This window comes from Pyrenophora tritici-repentis, chromosome 7, assembly GCF_003171515.1.
Source record: "Pyrenophora tritici-repentis strain M4 chromosome 7, whole genome shotgun sequence".
Classification (NCBI taxonomy): Eukaryota; Fungi; Ascomycota; class Dothideomycetes; order Pleosporales; family Pleosporaceae; genus Pyrenophora; species Pyrenophora tritici-repentis.
In genome coordinates, this window is record NC_089396.1 from 325,721 (window position 1) to 343,270 (window position 17,550).

A 17,550-nucleotide genomic window follows, 5' to 3' on the forward strand; every position below is an offset into this window, starting at 1 on the left:
TCTCCGGCTCTCACTGCTTCTGAACCTTGGTTGACGTCTTCAAACTCGTCGCTACTCACTCTTCCAGTCATGGAACACAAATATCACCACCCCGAGTTTGAGGGTGGTCTACGGCCTCGACCCAAACGTGAGTGCAATCGCCATGACTTAAAAACAGAAACCCACGCATCTTTTCGATTTGGAATTCACTAGTATATACAATTCCAACCTCGCGACCAACGACTCAGAACTGGTAGCTGACCACTTGAACCCCAGGAGCTGTGACTGACTATGGCTCGACGACGGTACAATGGATGCGCAATCGGCGCCCGCGATACAAGAACCTGCCCATGCCGGAGATGGAGCGACCAAGCGCAAGCTATATTGTCGACATGCAACCCCCAGCAGCGCGGGTCGCGAGTGCTGCAGAGTCGATACCAGCCAAAGCCGTACATTCTTCCCTTAACAAGGTTAAGCACCCCATCAACGTGGTTAAGTGGACACCAGAAGGTCGACGACTACTCACAGGCTCGACGAGTGGCGAGTTTACACTGTGGAATGGTATGGGCTTCAACTTTGAGACAATCATGCAGGCACACGAGGCTGCTATTCGCGCCGTGGAATACACTTCCACCGACGACTGGCTCCTTTCGGCAGACCAGACGGGTGTGGTCAAGTATTGGCAAACCAACTTTAACAACGTCAAGGAAATACAAGCACACACCGAAGCGGTACGGGGACTATCGATAGCACCCACAGACACCAAGTTTGTCACATGCGCCGACGACACCACACTGAAGATCTGGGACTTTGCCTCTAGCACAGAAGAGTTGACGCTGACGGGGCATGGATGGGAGGTCAAGTCAGTCGACTGGCATCCACACAAAGGGCTGCTAGTATCGGGGTCAAAGGATCACCAAGTCAAGTTCTGGGATCCGCGAACAGGGCGCTGTCTTACGACGCTTCATGGACATAAGAATCCAATATCAAAAACCATGTTCGAGCCCGTACAAGGAAACATGCTAGCAACATGCGCCCGTGATCATACCGCCCGAATTTTTGATCTCCGAATGATGCGCGACGTCTTACTGCTCAAGGGCCACGAAAAGGACATCATCACCATGGCCTGGCATCCCATGCACAAAAACTTGCTGTCGACTGGTGGTGTCGATGGAAGTATACATCACTATCTTCTCGACGAGCAGAACCCTCCAGCAGGAGTGGCTCCCTCGATATCGCCTTACGACGCCGCCGACTCGCAAAACGCTCCCTCACAAACCATATATCCCGCACACAGCCTCCAGTACGCCCACGACTTTACCGTTTGGACCATGGACTGGCATCCTCTGGGCCATATCCTCGCATCTGGCAGCAATGACAGGGTCACTCGCTTCTGGACCCGGCCCCGACCCGGCGACACAAACTACGTCAACGACCGGTATCACATTGGCCAAGCCGCCGCCGAAGCACAGGGTACCTTTGACCGTGGCCAGGGCCGGCGGCAAAAGATGGAAGAAGAAGAGCAGGAAGCTGAAGACGAAGCAGAAGGTCTCGTCGACCAGAAGATGCCATCCCGCAACCCCGGTGGCGCTCCTTTTCTCCCGCCAGGTCTTTCACTACCTGGACTCAGCGCAGCACCAGACGGAACATCGAGCTCGCTACCAGGAATCGGGGGCGGTGGTCATCCCCCTATCCCACCCCCACCGGCGGGCATGCCATTCCCCCCTCAACCAGGCCAGCCAGGCGCTCCCATGCCCCCCTTCCCCGGCGGCATGGACCCCTCGCGCCTCCACCAGCTCATCGCCTCAGGCACATTACCACCCCCACCCATCCCCCACCACGGCGGACCACAACAAAACCAAAACGGCCCTCCACCTCCCTTCCCCCCTGCAAACTTCCCTGGCTTCCCACAAGGCATGCCGCCTGGTATGCCACCGCTTCCCCCAGGTATGCCGCCACCACCAGGTTTCCCGGGCTTCCCCCTCCCACCCGGTGGTATGGCTGCCCCGCCACCGGGTTGGCCTGTCTCACAGCCTCCTCTTCCTCCTCCTCCTCAACAGCTACAGCTACCGCAACAGCAACAGCAACAGCCGCAGGGTGGGCCGGTCGGCGGTGATGCATCGGTTCGCAAGAGGGCGCCATTGCCGGATCAGCATGACGCGCTCAAGATGGAAATGTCGCAGGGGAGGTATCGTAAGGCGAGGTAGTCTACAAACGTGCTCTGCGAGGGAAGAAGGGAATGAGTGGATGTGGTACCGGGGTGTTATCTATCAATTATCTATCAATTATCTATCAAGTATGATGGGGTTGACAAGTCTGAGGTGATGGGAGATTGAGGTGTACGTTGGCGTTTTGGGGTAGCGGTGGTGTCACGAACGGTAATCCGTGTGGCATTCGGCAGGGTCTGGTGTGTGGAAAACGCGTCTTCCATACTATTACTCTTCCAACCCTCCATTTCTGTTCTCTTTTCTCTTGGTAATCACAAATACCCAGATTTCTTCTTCTGCTTTTCTTGATGGATTGTCGCGCCCGATGCAAGGTGTGCTGTGGTGTATTTTTGATTATGATACTGGAACCAATTACCACGTTCACTTTGGGTTGAGTGAAAAGAGTCTTGAATAGACATAGCAGCCCAGACAAGATCATCACCACCCCTGCCCTCATACCTCCCTAACTAACCCATCACCACCCAAATCCTTCATACACTCCACCCTTATCAAATTCCCCAGTCCCTCCTCCATAACGCCCTCCCCATACCTCCACAACTCATCCAAAAACGCCGGCACAAACGTCCCGGGTCCCCTAACCTCCTCCCTTGCCGCTGCCCGCTCAGCCGCAATCTCAAAATGCAGCAATCCCGCCACGGCCGCCATTAGCTTATCGCCTGGGTTCGCCGCGAGGTACGCCGACAACGTGGTTCCCAATGTACACCCCGACCCGGTAATGAGACCAAGATACTCGTGGCCGTTTGCAATAGCATACGTACGTGTGCCATCGGATATGATATCCGTGGCGCCTGTCATAAGGATGATGTTGCGTTCGCGGGCGGCGAGGTGGGCGACGAGGGAGGCGCGTTGGGTGAGGTTGAGGAGTGCGGTGCCGGAGTCTACGCCGCGCTGTTGGTCCTGTCCCTCCTCTGACGGAAGGCGGATTTCCAACCCAGAAGTTTTTGCTACGGTTAATATCTCCCTCTCGTTTCCCTTTATTAAATCGAAATACCCGGCGCTCATTAACGTCTTGACTGCGTCTCGGCGGATGGATGTTGCGCCTGCACCTACGGGATCGAAGACGATGGGTCCGCCGGCTGCGTTGTATGCCGCTACGGCTTGTGCGTAGTTGAGCAGGCCGTCGGGGGTAACGGTACCCATGTTCACAACCAGCCCGCCCTGTAGGCGCGCAAGGTCCGGGGCTTCGAGACCGTAGTTTGCCATGATGGGCGATGCTCCGATGGCGAGGGCAACGTTTGCGGCAAAGTTCTGGACTACGAGGTTGGTCATGTTGTGGGATAAGGGGGTCTTCGATTTCACAGCTTTTTTACACTGCAGGGCCTTGTGAAAGATAGAGGAGAGCTCATCTTCAGGGTTTTCGTGCCAGAAATGGGGAGCCGTGGAGTGCAGGGTGAATGGGGGTGGGCTGTGGAGGAGCTGGGAAAGGTGTTGGGATGCTGATTTGGGGGAAGGGGACCCGATTATGGCAGATACTACGGCGACGCCATCAATTGTCTTGGGGTTGCGGTTGAGGGGGGTTGGGGCGAGGAGTTGGTGGGTGATGCGTTGGACGTTGGAGGCGTTGACGCCGCCTATGCATACTGTTCCGACGTTCTTTTCTGCTTTGGTGCCGTTATCGAGGTATCTAAGGATTTTACGGATGCCAGTGATGCCGATAATGTCCTTGGTGTTCTTTTTGGTGTTTGTGGCGTAGAGAGTACCAATGCCTAGGTAGTCTGCTCCTCGCTCAACCTATGGTGATTATCAGCTCATGTTCATGTCGAGAGTAGGAATGACTCACTGCTATCCGTGCTTCTTCGATAGAGGATACAGTTGCGCCGATGATCTTGCTGTCACCTAGTATGCGCCGGGCTTCGACTACGTTCATGTCATCTTGACCAAGGTGTACACCTTCGCATCCTACGGCAAGGGCAACATCCATGCGGTCGTTGATGACAAGGGGGATGCCGTGTGCTTTGCATTTTTCATGTAATTTCTTTGCTATTGAGATGAGAACGCCAGTGTCTGAAGTCTTATCCCTGTATTGGACGATGGTGACACCTAGGAATGTCAGTCCAGTCACATGTAGTTATGCCTGCAACATTGTTCTGCCAAAAGCATAATCATCCTAGTAATTGGGACAAACCAACCTCCAGACAAAGCTTGCTCTACCACATCGACCAGGTCTCTAGAACCAAGGATGGCTTTTGTAGAGTCGGTCACGAGGTAGAGCGAATAGTCTACTTTTTGCTTTTCCATGTTTGCGGTCCTGGCGCTTGGACGGAAATGGGCGTGACTTTCGCGAGCTCGTCCCTAAGTTTGCAATGTGGGCGTCCCAGAGAACCGTGGAGCGGCGGAAGATGACGCAATCCATGTGCGGCTCGCGATTGATTTTCATTGGTTCCGCAGGACAATGCTCCAAACTAGCTGTCGGATGTGCGTCTCAACGGCGCTTTTGTGGCGCTTCTGTACAAGCAACGGCGCACGTCAGATCTTTTGCAGAAAGACTGCAGTAGTTTTGTGTCTGATGTGTAGGACAAAAAGCTGTTTGGAGACTTCAGTAAGCCATGTAGATGGCTATACCATGAATTCGATGGTTCGAATACCATGACATGGCGTGTAGGTGATGGATGATTGCTGGCCAGTGCTTCCCCCACGTCGGGAAAGAAGCACCGCAGGTAGGCAAACCGCTAGCAGCTAACACTGAAATGAGACGGGTGAAAGGCATGCTCGTTGTCAGGAGCCAAACTGCAGGAACCCGAGTACGCACTACGGACATTCATGCTTGTCCGATGTAGTAAGCCGAGCGGCGCCTGAGACAAACACGTGACGTGGTGAGCAGGATGTTCCGTATACAGTATTGTGGAAGCGGCACTGTTTGTTGGAGCATACAGAGACCCCCAGGCCGCTTGCTTCATGTGCCTGACGTGGAGGCTAACAGCGACAATGGCCAAACGACCGTCCTTGCCATGGGTGATGGTAGACCGGGTGGGGCTGCAGGTGTTTGGTGCAGGTCGCTAGTGTGGCTCGGCAGACCGAAAAACTAAATCGGCCGACCCCATATAACGTCCTCCCTCCACCTCAGTCCCGCACACAACCTTCTGCAACACCCAAAATCCAGACACCCCGCCTAGCCCAGTGACTTGGCAACAACTGCACATTTGAACTCATCCGCCAAACATCCTGAGTCGCCCGCCCGCGACCTGCACAAACCGCCACCTTCGCCTCAAGGCCACAAGTACAAACCGCCCCTCAGAGTCGCCGAAGCCAACAGGAGTATATGTATTCGCGCCAACGCTACGCCTTCCGAGTCGAACCTCCCCCCAAACTGCAAAAATTTCGCTGTATGCGGATACCGAGCAGTACCATACACCAGACCAACGGCTAATCCAGTGCCCCTCTTGACCCCGAGTCACACACAACCCACAACCAAACACCAGAGACGGCATCTGCGCATGTCTCTATCGGCCCTCGTCAACCTACCTGACCCGACCGCGTCCCTCTGTCCGCTGCAACTCAAGTAAACTCTTCAACCACCAGCCCCCCGCACCACCGTCACCATGGCTACCGTCAACATCCGCCGCGATGTCACCGACCCCTTCTACCGCTACAAGATGGAGCGTATCCAGTCCAAGATTGAAGGCAAAGGTAACGGCATCAAGACCGTCATCGTCAACCTGAGCAGCGTGGCTCAATCTCTCGCCCGCCCGCCCGCTCACGTCATCAAGTACTTTGGCTTCGAGCTTGGAGCCCAGACCAACACTAGCCCCAACGACGACCGTTGGATCATCAACGGCACCCACGACGCCAGCAAGCTGCAAGACTATCTCGACGGCTTCATTTCCAAGTTTGTCCTCTGCAAGAAGTGCAAGAACCCAGAGACCGATGTCCACATCAAGGACGCAAACATCACGCTTGACTGCAAGGCCTGCGGAAAGATCTCCGACGTCGACCCTCGCTTGAAGCTTAGCTCTTTCATCCTCAAGAACGAGCCCAAGAAGGGCAAGAAGGACAAGTCCAGCAAGAAGGCCGAGCGTCGTGCCCGCAAGGAGGCCGAGGCTCGTGGCGAGGCTACCTCCCCCGACGGTGGCAGCCCTGGCGACAGCGCTGAGGAAAACGGTGACGATGGCGACCTCGCCCTTGAGGCTGGTAGCGACGACGAGCTTACTCGCCAGATCAACGAGGGCGCCAAGGAGATTGAGGACGAGGACGCCAAGGAGGTGGAATGGTCCATCGATACCTCAGAGGCCGCCATCAGGGCCCGTGCCCAGGACCTCCCTGACGACCTCAAGCGTGCCCTTGTCATCGAAGACGAGGATGAGGGTGGTTCCAGCTACGATACCTTTGGCAAGTGGATCATCGACACTGGTGCTGAGAAGGGTGGTGTTGAGAACCTCGACAACGTCGACATCTACGTCAAGGCCAAGGAGCTCGGCATCGAGACCAAGCACCGCACCCTTACTGTCATCCCCCAGACGCTCTTCACTGAGAAGATTGTCAAGCAGATTGAGGGTCGCGCCCCTATGCTTAAGAAGATGATTACTTCGGACAAGCACGAGAAGGCCTTCCTCGGTGGCATTGAGCGTTTCGTCGGCAACGATAAGCCTGAGCTCATCCCCCAAGTCTCGGCCATCTTGCTCAAGATCTACGAGAACGACCTTGTCTCGGAGGAGCAGCTCAAGGCATGGTGCTCCAAGGCCAGCAAGAGGTACGTTGACCTCAAGGTCAGCAAGACTGTCCGCAAGTCTGCCGAGCAGTTCAAGACTTGGCTCGAGACTGCCGACAGTGATGAGGAGGACGACTCTGACTAGGTCACACCATAGTACGACGTTACTGTGGTGATATGCGAATGGTAAAAGTACGCTGATCGACCAACTGTTGACTGTCCTTACAACTGCGTTGCTTTCTTGCTTCCTGTTCTTCGCATGCATTCTTCTCTCCGCTCTACCTAGCCAATAGAAAATTTGCGTATTACACCGTCCCTCATCCCATCATGTGACTGTAGCCAGGTGATGATTGCACTGGTACAGCTGTATAGCTGGTTCATTGAAGTCTCCAAACAGTGTTTTGTGCCGCTCCTCATGGACCAAAAGGGCTCGTGTATGATTCTGATGAGAGAGCATTGAGACACGTACTTTGCATATCTGCCCCACTACCCATGGGTTCGCCGCTGTCAGAACGAACTCCTTACCAGGTGTTCGGGCCCACCATGCTGCACTTTGCAAAGTTTCTGCACGACCGTGGCGAGAGATAATATCTGCCGAACGATACAAAAGCAGCTAGGAAGACTAAGCTAGCAGTAAGCCGCATATATCACGAAGACGCTAGTCTATGCTTGGTCAACCTTAATGTATAATGTGAATAGTATGGAAGTGGAAACATGGGCTAGATGCCATACGAATCGCCCAACATGTTATAAACCAACAACCCCCCAAAAAAGACAAACTACCCCACTTCACATCTTCATCTCCCCCTTGACTACCCTCTCATACTCCTCCTCCTCTACCGCCTTGACAAACACCAAAACTCCCTTGCCAGCATTCCACTCCGCATTCTCAAGCACTTGTGTCAAACTATGGTTCCAGAAGCCTTTTTCTCGGTATTCACTTTGGGGTTTCGCCCATTTCCAGAGTAGTTTACGGTCTTGGGGGGTTAGATTGTCGGTTTCGCTCTTGTCGCCGAGGACGGTGATGGTTAGGATGTTTACTTTGACAGTATCGTCAGAACCAGAACCGGCGTTTAGGCTGTGTAAATGCGCGACGAGCTTCGATACCATCTGTGCATCGTGCGATGACGTTTGCAGAGATTCAAGTTGACAGTGGAGGAAGTTTGCCAGACAGATACTTTCGCTAGCTTGGATGTGTACGAGGCCGAAGTCGTAGGAAGCGATTAATTGCACTTGGGCGACTGTTAGTGGCGTTTGCAGTTGCATGTGCGAGCGTGAGGGGCTGGACGGTGGACCCCAGTAGCTGATGATTGTTGGGGAGTTTGGTGGTGGTGTGGAGATGGCTATGAGGAGGGTGTATGGGCGACGGGTTTGTAGATCTGGGGTTAGGTTTAGATTTAGATGCTGTAAGGGGGGTTAGTGTGGCTTTTCTGGTGTGTATGTCTGGATGCGGTGGTGTGCGTACGTGCGTTGCTGAACCAGTTGGTAGTATTGATTGCATGGTTGGGTTGTTTCTTTGATACTGTAAGGTGGAGTTGGGGTTTGTAGACGGACTGTATAGATGGATTCTATGGCTTTGTTTTTGTTGACAGGGACGAACGGAGATTATCTTCCTTCGCGTATGTGTAGATGGAGTCGTTGTTGGTCGGTAGGATTGCCAAGGGGGGTATGAGGTAGGCCAAGTATACGTGGTTAGCCGTAGCCGGTGAGGCACAGTGACTGTATCATCGATCTATGATGGACGGCCTCAATATGTAAAAGGATTATCTCTTCTCATAGCTCATACGCCAGTCTGTGTTTTTTATGCTTTAAACTATTATTCGGGGGATTCAACCTAGACACACTCTTTCCCAAAAAAAGACCCTCATTACTTTAAAATCTTTCGCACGTATTTCAACAGACGTATATGACATGTGTCGTTGGAGGTGAGAAGTGTAACTACATAGACATTGCGAGTTGCATGCCCCATGTCATTGACCGAATCCGATACCTAGGCGAGAAATATGTGTAACGACGATGAACAACGTCCAACCTACTCTTATCAACTGATACACACCTCAATACCATAATCACAAGCTCAATGGCTCGCTCGCACAACAACGTGTTAACACGGTCAGCCGTCTTACACATTTCCATCCACAAAAGCGCCACAGAAAAAGGAATTTTCGGGCCTCGCCTAGACTAGCACCACGCGCACGAGGCACGTTCTCGTCGTCCGATCTCCACAAGACCCATGGCTTAGTCTCCGAAGCTTTACCCCACCGAGACAAGACCAAGCGGCGCGCCCATGCTCTGGACAGCGGGCCGAGCACACTTTTTTTCACCATGGCGCAAGGTCGTGGGTGGTGGAGCAGCGCGTCTTGTGAGCGCGGCAGTGATGGGTGGTGGGCTCCAGGGCTTCAGCTTATAACGCCGTGGTATCCCCCCGCGGTTTCCCTTGGTCTCAGCTACCAACTATCATTCCGGCAACACTTGCCAATATCCTTTCCACCGTGAGCGACTTTGGAGTTTTGCGCTCACGTTGGTTGCGAAAAGCTCCATCTTTGGTTCTCTGCGATAAGCTTGTTCGCGGCTTTTTCGGACTTGTTCAACGTCGATCTCGGTGTGATCAGCCTTGGGAAGCGAACCTGGCACTACCAACATGAACCCTATCCAAGCTTACCCCGCTGAGGGCGTCGTCGTCCCAGATGCGCATCATCACGGACACTATGGAACCGAGGTCACCGACAACAAAGCTGGCACAGGCACATATGTGACATCTGAAAATGAGTCTCATAATGGAGGCATCGCAACCGAGAATGAGGTTCTGGAGCGAGATGCGCAGACAAAAGGACAGTGGTTCCAGTATCTCAAGACGAAGCAGTTTTGGATTACACTTCTTTTGGGACAGGGTATGTAACTCCCCGCCGTAATGGGTAGTTTGGGAAGTAAAGAGTAATTGCTAATATGAACGTATAGTTCTGGCCGTCTGCATCACAGGCACGAATACGCTATCTTCGCTCCTTTCAAACGAGGGAACATCGATTCCTGCCTTCCAATCCTTCTTCAACTACGTCTTGCTCAACATAATTTACACGTCGTATACGCTGTATAAATACGGATTCAAGAAATGGACACGGCTTATCCTGAAAGACGGATGGCGGTACTTTATCCTTGCGTTCATGGACGTCGAGGGAAACTACTTCATTGTACTCGCATACCGCTACGTAAGTCCAACTCTTACCAACTAAATCTTTGCTAACACAATACTCCAGACGACCATCCTATCCGCCCAACTCATCAACTTCTGGGCCATCGCCGTCGTAGTAATAATATCCTTCCTCTTCCTCCGCGTCCGCTACCACTACACACAAATTCTCGGCATCCTCCTCTGCATCGGCGGCCTTGGCGTAATCTTCGGCTCAGACCACATCACGGGCGCAAACAACTTTGGCGCCTCCAGCCCCGTCAAGGGCGACCTCTTCGCCCTGCTCGGTGCCACCTTCTACGGCCTTAGCAATGTGTTTGAGGAGTGGCTGGTTTCTGAACGCCCGCTGTATGAGGTCGTGGGCCAGTTGGCCTTTTGGGGCATGTTTATTAATGGGACACAAGCAGGCATTTTCGATCGTGCGGCGTTTAGGTCGGCGCATTGGAATGCCAAAGTGGGTGGGTATTTGACGGGGTATACGTTTATTCTGTCGCTTTTTTACTCCCTGGCACCTGTCTTGTTTCGCCTTAGTTCCGCGGCGTTTTTCAATATTTCGCTCTTGACTGGCAGTTTCTGGGGCGTGGCTATTGGCGTGAAAGTGTTTGGGCTGAGCATCCATTGGATGTATCCCATTGCTTTTGTGTTGATCATCGTGGGTCAAGTTATTTACTTTTTGAGACAGAGTATGGTGGGGGAGGCGCTGAAGCCTTGGTTGGGGAGGGGCCAGGAGAAGGGGCATGCGGGTGTGGGCACGGCGAAGAGGAGGGTTGAGAGACCTGAGGCGATTGTTTAGTGTCCCGTGTATCATGATGGAGGGTGTATGAGGGAACCTATGAGAGAGCTGGTTTGGACGATACCATTATTCATGAATCAAATATTACTATCAAAGCATCTACGAAATTTATCCTATAACCCGCCTCCATACAATTTGTATCCATAGTTTCTCACATTGCCACACTAATATGCTTGTATTCACGGCGTCCCTGTACCAAGATAGTAATCCCATTTCTGCGTTGTAAAGTTTCCCTGAGACTCAACCCTTTCCGGCATCGTAACCACAGTACCGTTGCCAACCTTCCCACCATACTTTCTCGAAACTCGTGGACAGGTAAGGAAGAGTTTGAAAGTACATTTTCGTTCCTCATCTTCATATGCAAGTTTCGCCAGTGCCTTAACCACATCTCCTACTCTTCTCTTGTAGCGCTCACTCTCTTCGTATTCGGTGATGGCGTCGATAGTGCACATGAGCACTATTTCCGCGGATAAGCTGTCGACGAGTAGCTTGAATGCGTCGCAGAGCGATTCCGTATACTCAAAGTCTTCTTCGTCTAGTGCGCCTATGACTTGGGTGTCAAAGTCGTAGCTGACTAGTAGCTGGGCGATCAAGCTTTTCATGATGCCTCGAGGGCCTTTATATTCGTCGTCGCGGTGGAGATGCTGGGCACAGAAGAATGAAATGGTGATGGTGCGGAGAGGAGGGTGTCGTGATGATGGCTCTTTTTCAGCTTCTATTTTCCACGGCATAGCTGCTAGCTTGGCGCATACAAATGATGTAGGACACTGGCGCATAGATCCATGGGCGATGTAGTGACCATTCAGAAAAAACACTGATGATCCCGTGTCAGTCAACCAAGACTTGAACTTGTGGTGTCGGACAATGGCGAGGATGCGATCTTGGGCTGGTTTGGGTAACCGCCACACGTTGGGTGTGCTGTTTTGTAGGTCCGACTCTGTCATAGCGGCGTCGTAATCCAACTTATCTAGCAGCGCTTGCTGCAAGTTGTTACGATGTTTTCTCAACTCACGCGCCGACCGAGATTTCTTGATCGGCGATAGTGGCAACTGGAGATCTTGAGCTGTGACGTTGCCGCTGGCTAAAGAGTGGCCTAATGACTGGATCGCTTGGGCCATATAACTCTGAAGTCTATACTCCATTTTTTGGCTCTGTGCGTACGATTCTTCGCGCGCGAGGTTTATGTGTTGATGAACCTCGGTCTTTATGCGATCCATGTCGACGCGGACTTCATGCATTTCTGATCGTATGTAGTGGATTTCTTCGAGGCCGCAGGTACGAGCAACACGGTCGAATTGGGAAGATCGAGTTCCGAGCGTGTCGATTGCCTCAGTTAAACGTTGTTCGTAGTCACTTTGCTGGACTAGAGCTTTTATAGCTTTCTCTGAGTCATGAGTGTGACTAACCGTCCTCAATGGTGTGGTGAAACGTGGCATTGTGACTTACTTAAAGACTTTTCTTTGAAGTATACGAGTATGTGCTGCAGAACTGATATAATGGCAACGAACAAATAAGCGCTGGCTTGGCGCAGCTCTTTCGACTTGTTGAAGATGTTCTGTGCTCGATGTGTGCAGGATAGTATATGCGGTATTTCAATCAGGGCTTTTGCGATGTCATCTCGCACGCGGTTCAATCGCGAAGCGGCCTAACGATCTTGTTAGCTGGGCGAATGATGTGAGTCATGATATATACTCACACCTATGATGAGTTTGAGACCACCGCATAAGATAGAGAAGTACTCTGACTGATTTGGTAGCAAAGCCAGCCACGCTGACGCTATGTCAGCCTTGTCTGCAGACTTCCTGAAAGCCTTTCTGATCTTTCCCCAGATGCCATCTGGCTCATTATATCGATCGGATGCGCCCTCAACTTCTTTCAGTACCTCTTCCCAAGTATGTAAGTTCTTGCTGAGCACTGAATCTCTCTTTTTCCTCTTGCCATCTACACTGATAACTTTCTCGTACTCTTCCATCGCTTGCGTCAAGCGCAGTGATTCTTCGCCAACATCCCGATAGAAATCTTCACTGTTTTTGTTAGTTAAGTGGCACTTAAACACGTCTGTAGGCCAAGGATGGCCACAGAGCAACTCACAGGGAAGGTTCATCATCTTCCGGGTCGTCATCCGTCACATCGCAAAGAGTTCCAGAGCTCACAAAAGGCGTTGGCCTCTCCACAGAAATGACTGGTATCGATCTACCGCCGGGTTCCCGTGCTTCTTGCTGGATAGAATCATGTGATGGGTGTGTTGTCGTATCGAGGTGATTGGGAACGTATGCTTCCACTACCGCTCTCAAAGGCTCGGGCTGAGTGGGCTTCTCAACTGCGCCCAGTGCTGTACTTGTATCGGGTGCAGACATTTCGTTTCCAGTAAACTTCGCAAATGGTTATTTACGCCCCTGGTGGTGATGAGCAGGATATGAGTTCACAGACGCAGAAAAGGCAATTAGATACAATGGATATGGGAAGAAGAACAACGGCCGCAGCACAATATTATGCGCGGTGCTGTTGCATCCCGTCATTGCCTCCACGAGCTTCTATGTAGCACCAGAGGGCTGTGGGTTACGAACCCTGTAGGTGGGTATTTTGGCCCCCATGTTACCTGCTCTGCCACCGGACGAAGGATTGGGGGCGGGGTCTAGCTGAGACTGCAGGCTGCATGCTGATACCGGCATCAAAAGCTTTGGGTGCTGTAGGTAGGCTGAAGGTGGTCCTTCGGCTATCTACCTAGGTAGTAGTTAGCGATCAACTTAGGATAACGCCCGGGCGCACCACCCTACCTATGACGACTAATCTAAGCAACTTGGTACCTTCGGTCTCTATGGTCGAATTCCGCCATCACAAAACGACATAAAAGACTGCAGTGAGCGATGCCACGTCTTTGACCGGAAAAAATGTTTTGTAGAACGATCGAAGTAGTGGGGTAATCCGATCCTGGTCATTGCCCAACATGCATGGTGCCACGCCACATTCCGACAGCTTTGGCGCCTAGAAGACACCAATCACACAAGGATACGAATTCTTCGCAGGAGTGGAGTCTTGGCCGTACTGGCTGTGTACTCACATAGCCTCCATCAATATGCCCCAGTTTAGATTGTTCGACCTATCAGAGCATACAACTGTTCGCGTCGATCAGCATGGCTAGGTATCATATGCGCGATCCGATCCACCATTATTCGTACTACTGCACATAGGTGTGATCTTTTAGCACCCAAACCGTGATGCCTACTTGTATTTGGACAGTGAGATGATTCTATAATCTATCCACTTCTCACAGCCATTCTCAGCACACTTTTCCGCAGCTCAAGTTCGAGACGGAGACCCTCAATGAACTTCAAAAGCGTACTACAATAAAGAGTTCTGATGAGGAACAATCTGCTCGCTCGGTTGACTCGGGATACGAAATAGTCAAGATGGGAACGCCAGCAGAAACTTCTGTTAAGTCGACGCCAAGCCTCGGTGGCCTTAAAGTTGAGCAGCATAACAGCTCTCACAGGGAGCCAAATCATGAAGATGATAGTCGAAAGAGTGCCGGATACATGGATGAGCTCGTGAAACGTCTAGTTCAAATAGAGGAGGAGCTCAATACACTCAAAACCAAACGGTGCGTTATTAGTCATAGTACACAGCACAAGCTTACTTATGATCAAGTTCAATACCGTCACATTTAGGTCCGCCTGCTGCTCCTCTAGCTTTGTCTGCTTCTACACTCCCCGTGCCGAAACGAGCGAAAGCCGAAATACCTAAAGTATGCCGCATACTCTACAAACAAATTTGCAATGTCAAACGCAACGTCGATGATGAAGTCGAAAATTCTGCAATCATTGTTTTGTACAGCGAAAAAGAGGTGCTTGACTGTGCTGGTATCGACAACAAATCAGCTGCCTATGCGCACCCCTGGCAGTACGCTTCTCCAACCCGTATCATCATCAACTCTGAAAAACTGGCCGCAATTCTCAGTAGTGAAGCTCAGTGGCGCTTGAATCCCACATACACTACTTTTAGACGGCCGTATAAAGGCCTTATCACCTATGAAGCAGCGATACGGGACGCTTATTGGAGATACACGGAACAACATGAACACCAGGTCATTTGGACTGAGCAAGACAGCATCATCGTTCGTTCAGAGCACACTGACGTGGACGTCAGAGATATAACAGGCACTCGCCGTGGTCTCTACACCGATGACGGGCAAGACGACGACAGCAAGGAAGACACCGAAGCGAGGTTCGAGAAAGAATTCCAGCAACATCTTGTTCATAGAGCTCTTCTGAGATGTCTCGTTGAAGTTCTGGACCAAGACATGCAAAGCATTTTTCATCTGCGCCAGAAAATTAAAGAGGGATCGTTGCCGGAGAGGGGAATCGCATATGAAGATCTGTGGCATCTTTACAAACCGGGTGACATTGTTGTATCCAATCCCAAGATAAACAAAACAAAGCAAAGAGTATATCGTGTACTCCATGTTACAGGGGGACGACCACTAGGCGAAGTGCATGTGGAGCGTGAAGGTGACCCAAGTTCGCTTCGTCCTTACCGGTCGTCTGTTTGGGAACCAGGCCTCAACGTCGTTTCCCCGGCAGTCTCGCCACTCATCCTCGACTGCTTCTACATCGATTACGACGGGATCAACTACGGAGCTCGCGATCAAGCCTGGATTGCATATGACTATACTGGTTCCAAACAAGTGGATTCGTTGGAGTTGATCCCGTTATCGCTCATGCCGGATCACTCGAGCCTCTTGGATTCCTTGACTGACCAAGGAAAAAGGCTGGTCAGTTTACAGGCCAGTACATCCAAAATCTACAGAGGATTTACTATACGGGAAACAACGGCGGGAATTGGCAATGATCGCTCTTCCTTGATTGAGTTGACCCCTCTGAAAGAGGTAAGAGAAAGCCGGGTCACTATCACTAAGACGCCACTAACAGTATCTAGGTAGATAGTGAGATCATCCTCGACCACAAGGCCGGAATCGAGAGCTTGAGGAAGACATATGACTATGAGGCATCTTTTGGACGAGGCGTTATCGAGAGACCTACAGATTGGGAATTTGCAGAGTTGTTCACTGATTGCAAGGATCCGGATTGCTACAGATGTAATGGCATAAGCAGGGACGCAGATTTTGATATCAACGCAAGATCCGCCTTTGTTCGTTCGACCAAACTTCTGGGATTCACTGCCAAGGAAGAGTTGAGCACTGACCATTATGCTCTGATGACACCTAGAATATACGGATATGCTTTACAGGAGCGAAGGTGGCACGCCTTCCACGTGGCCCGAATCAGGGACCATGATCATAGCTTACGTACGCTCCAAAACACCACAACGGCATTCAACGACCTCGTCTTACCGAAAACACACAAAACACTTTTGCAGGCTCTTGTAAGCAATCAGACGAAGCAACTCCGGTCACAATCATCAACCTCCCCAAGCCAGCAGCCAAGCACGTCGAAAGTAGGTAATGACATTTCCATAGACCTCGTGCGTGACAAAGGAAAAGGGGTGATTATACTGCTGCACGGAGTACCTGGAGTGGGTAAGACATCTACAGCAGAGTGTGTTGCTGTCCAGCTTGGAAGACCCCTATTCCCAATCACGTGTGGTGATCTGGGCTTGGAGCCGGGTGTAGTCGAGAAGCGTCTAGAGGAATATTTCAGTCTCGCATCGAAGTGGGGTTGCATGCTGCTCTTGGATGAGGCTGATGTCTTCCTGGCAAAACGCTCTCATGATCAACTAAAGCGCAACTCGCTTGTGTCTGGTAAGGCGAAATATCACTCTCTGTGTTTGTTGTAGCCAGTCAGCTAATCATGTCGGAAGTTTTCCTAAGAGTACTGGAGTACTACGATGGCGTGCTCGTACTAACGACGAACCGTGTCGGATCCTTCGATGAAGCGTTTCGGTCTCGCATTCACATAAGCCTCTACTACCCGCCTCTGGATGAGGAGTCCACTAGTCAGATTTGGAAGATGAACCTTCGGCGACTCCAGGAAGCACAGGATGTTGACGTCGACATTGATGAAGCCGGGATCAAGAAATTCTACCGTAAACACTGGCAGGTCAACGAGAAGAAAAAGTCTCGACGTTGGAATGGACGGCAGATCAAGAACGCCTTCCAGACCGCGCTAGCTTTGGCAAACTGGGAGTTCCGCAACAGCAAGCCAGGCACTATGGAGCGGCCAAAACTCAATGCTACACATTTCAAAAAGGTTGCTGAGACCAGTAATCACTTTGATGAATATCTGACGGAGGTTCTCACCAATGGTGAAGACGTCGATGCCGACATCTACGCTCTCATTGCACAGCGAGAAGGCTTGCGCGTCGATAGATACCACAGCTCTAAAGGTCGAAGACGTGACAAACGACGCGACCGCGACTCTGACAGTAGCTCAAGTAGCGAAAGTTCTTCAGAAAGCGACCACTACAGTAGACGCAAGAAGTCCAAAGAAGAGTCGAAAAAGTCGAAATCCAAAGCTAAGAAGACGCGGTATTCTAGCTCAGACGTAGACCAGTCCGATAGCGAACACAAAACAGACCGCAGCCAGCATGATTCGGAGAAAGATCGAAAGAAGCGCAAGGCAGTGAAGAAGGGCAAGTCGAGGAAAGATGTGCGCAGCGATTCGGACAAGGACAATACTTCTTCCAGTGATTAGGTTATTACAATCGAGAACGTCTCGTTCTTACTGTTTTGCTGTAACAATTTTATTATCATTCTTCAATT

At 51.4% G+C, this 17,550-nt stretch overlaps 7 protein-coding genes across 7 annotated transcripts; 4 read left to right on the forward strand and 3 right to left on the reverse strand.

Annotated features, from left to right (window-relative positions):
• Window positions 1–69: 69 nt before the first annotated feature.
• Window positions 70–2,095, forward strand: PtrM4_125260 (Drf-FH1 multi-domain protein; the record flags this gene model as incomplete). Its single annotated transcript, XM_066108706.1, has 4 exons — window positions 70–127; window positions 256–1,452; window positions 1,588–1,995; window positions 2,076–2,095. 4 exons carry the CDS (start codon window positions 70–72, stop codon window positions 2,093–2,095), a joined length of 1,683 nt encoding a protein of 560 aa, XP_065960698.1.
• A 582-nt stretch (window positions 2,096–2,677) lies between these two features.
• Window positions 2,678–4,445, reverse strand: PtrM4_125270 (ThiM, Hydroxyethylthiazole kinase, sugar kinase family; the record flags this gene model as incomplete). Its single annotated transcript, XM_066108707.1, has 4 exons — window positions 2,678–2,684; window positions 2,737–3,938; window positions 3,988–4,247; window positions 4,337–4,445. 4 exons carry the CDS (start codon window positions 4,443–4,445, stop codon window positions 2,678–2,680), a joined length of 1,578 nt encoding a protein of 525 aa, XP_065960699.1.
• Window positions 4,446–5,746: 1,301 nt separating this feature from the next.
• Window positions 5,747–6,997, forward strand: PtrM4_125280 (GCD7, Translation initiation factor 2, beta subunit (eIF-2beta)-eIF-5 N-terminal domain protein; the record flags this gene model as incomplete). Its single annotated transcript, XM_001939619.1, has 1 exon — window positions 5,747–6,997. One exon carries the CDS (start codon window positions 5,747–5,749, stop codon window positions 6,995–6,997), a length of 1,251 nt encoding a protein of 416 aa, XP_001939654.1.
• A 644-nt stretch (window positions 6,998–7,641) lies between these two features.
• Window positions 7,642–8,353, reverse strand: PtrM4_125290 (uncharacterized protein; the record flags this gene model as incomplete). The annotated part of the gene is made up of 2 exons (XM_001939620.1): window positions 7,642–8,256; window positions 8,318–8,353. 2 exons carry the CDS (start codon window positions 8,351–8,353, stop codon window positions 7,642–7,644), a joined length of 651 nt encoding a protein of 216 aa, XP_001939655.1.
• A 1,140-nt stretch (window positions 8,354–9,493) lies between these two features.
• PtrM4_125300 (uncharacterized protein) lies at window positions 9,494–10,832 on the forward strand (the record flags this gene model as incomplete). The annotated part of the gene is made up of 3 exons (XM_001939621.2): window positions 9,494–9,743; window positions 9,811–10,058; window positions 10,107–10,832. 3 exons carry the CDS (start codon window positions 9,494–9,496, stop codon window positions 10,830–10,832), a joined length of 1,224 nt encoding a protein of 407 aa, XP_001939656.1.
• Window positions 10,833–11,011: 179 nt separating this feature from the next.
• PtrM4_125310 (uncharacterized protein) lies at window positions 11,012–13,189 on the reverse strand (the record flags this gene model as incomplete). Its single annotated transcript, XM_066108708.1, has 4 exons — window positions 11,012–12,216; window positions 12,279–12,477; window positions 12,529–12,856; window positions 12,924–13,189. The coding sequence occupies 4 exons, from the start codon at window positions 13,187–13,189 to the stop codon at window positions 11,012–11,014; spliced, it is 1,998 nt and encodes a 665-aa protein (XP_065960700.1).
• A 1,943-nt stretch (window positions 13,190–15,132) lies between these two features.
• Window positions 15,133–17,482, forward strand: PtrM4_125320 (uncharacterized protein; the record flags this gene model as incomplete). The annotated part of the gene is made up of 3 exons (XM_066108709.1): window positions 15,133–15,717; window positions 15,768–16,590; window positions 16,650–17,482. The coding sequence occupies 3 exons, from the start codon at window positions 15,133–15,135 to the stop codon at window positions 17,480–17,482; spliced, it is 2,241 nt and encodes a 746-aa protein (XP_065960701.1).
• Between the last annotated feature and the right edge of the window lie 68 nt (window positions 17,483–17,550).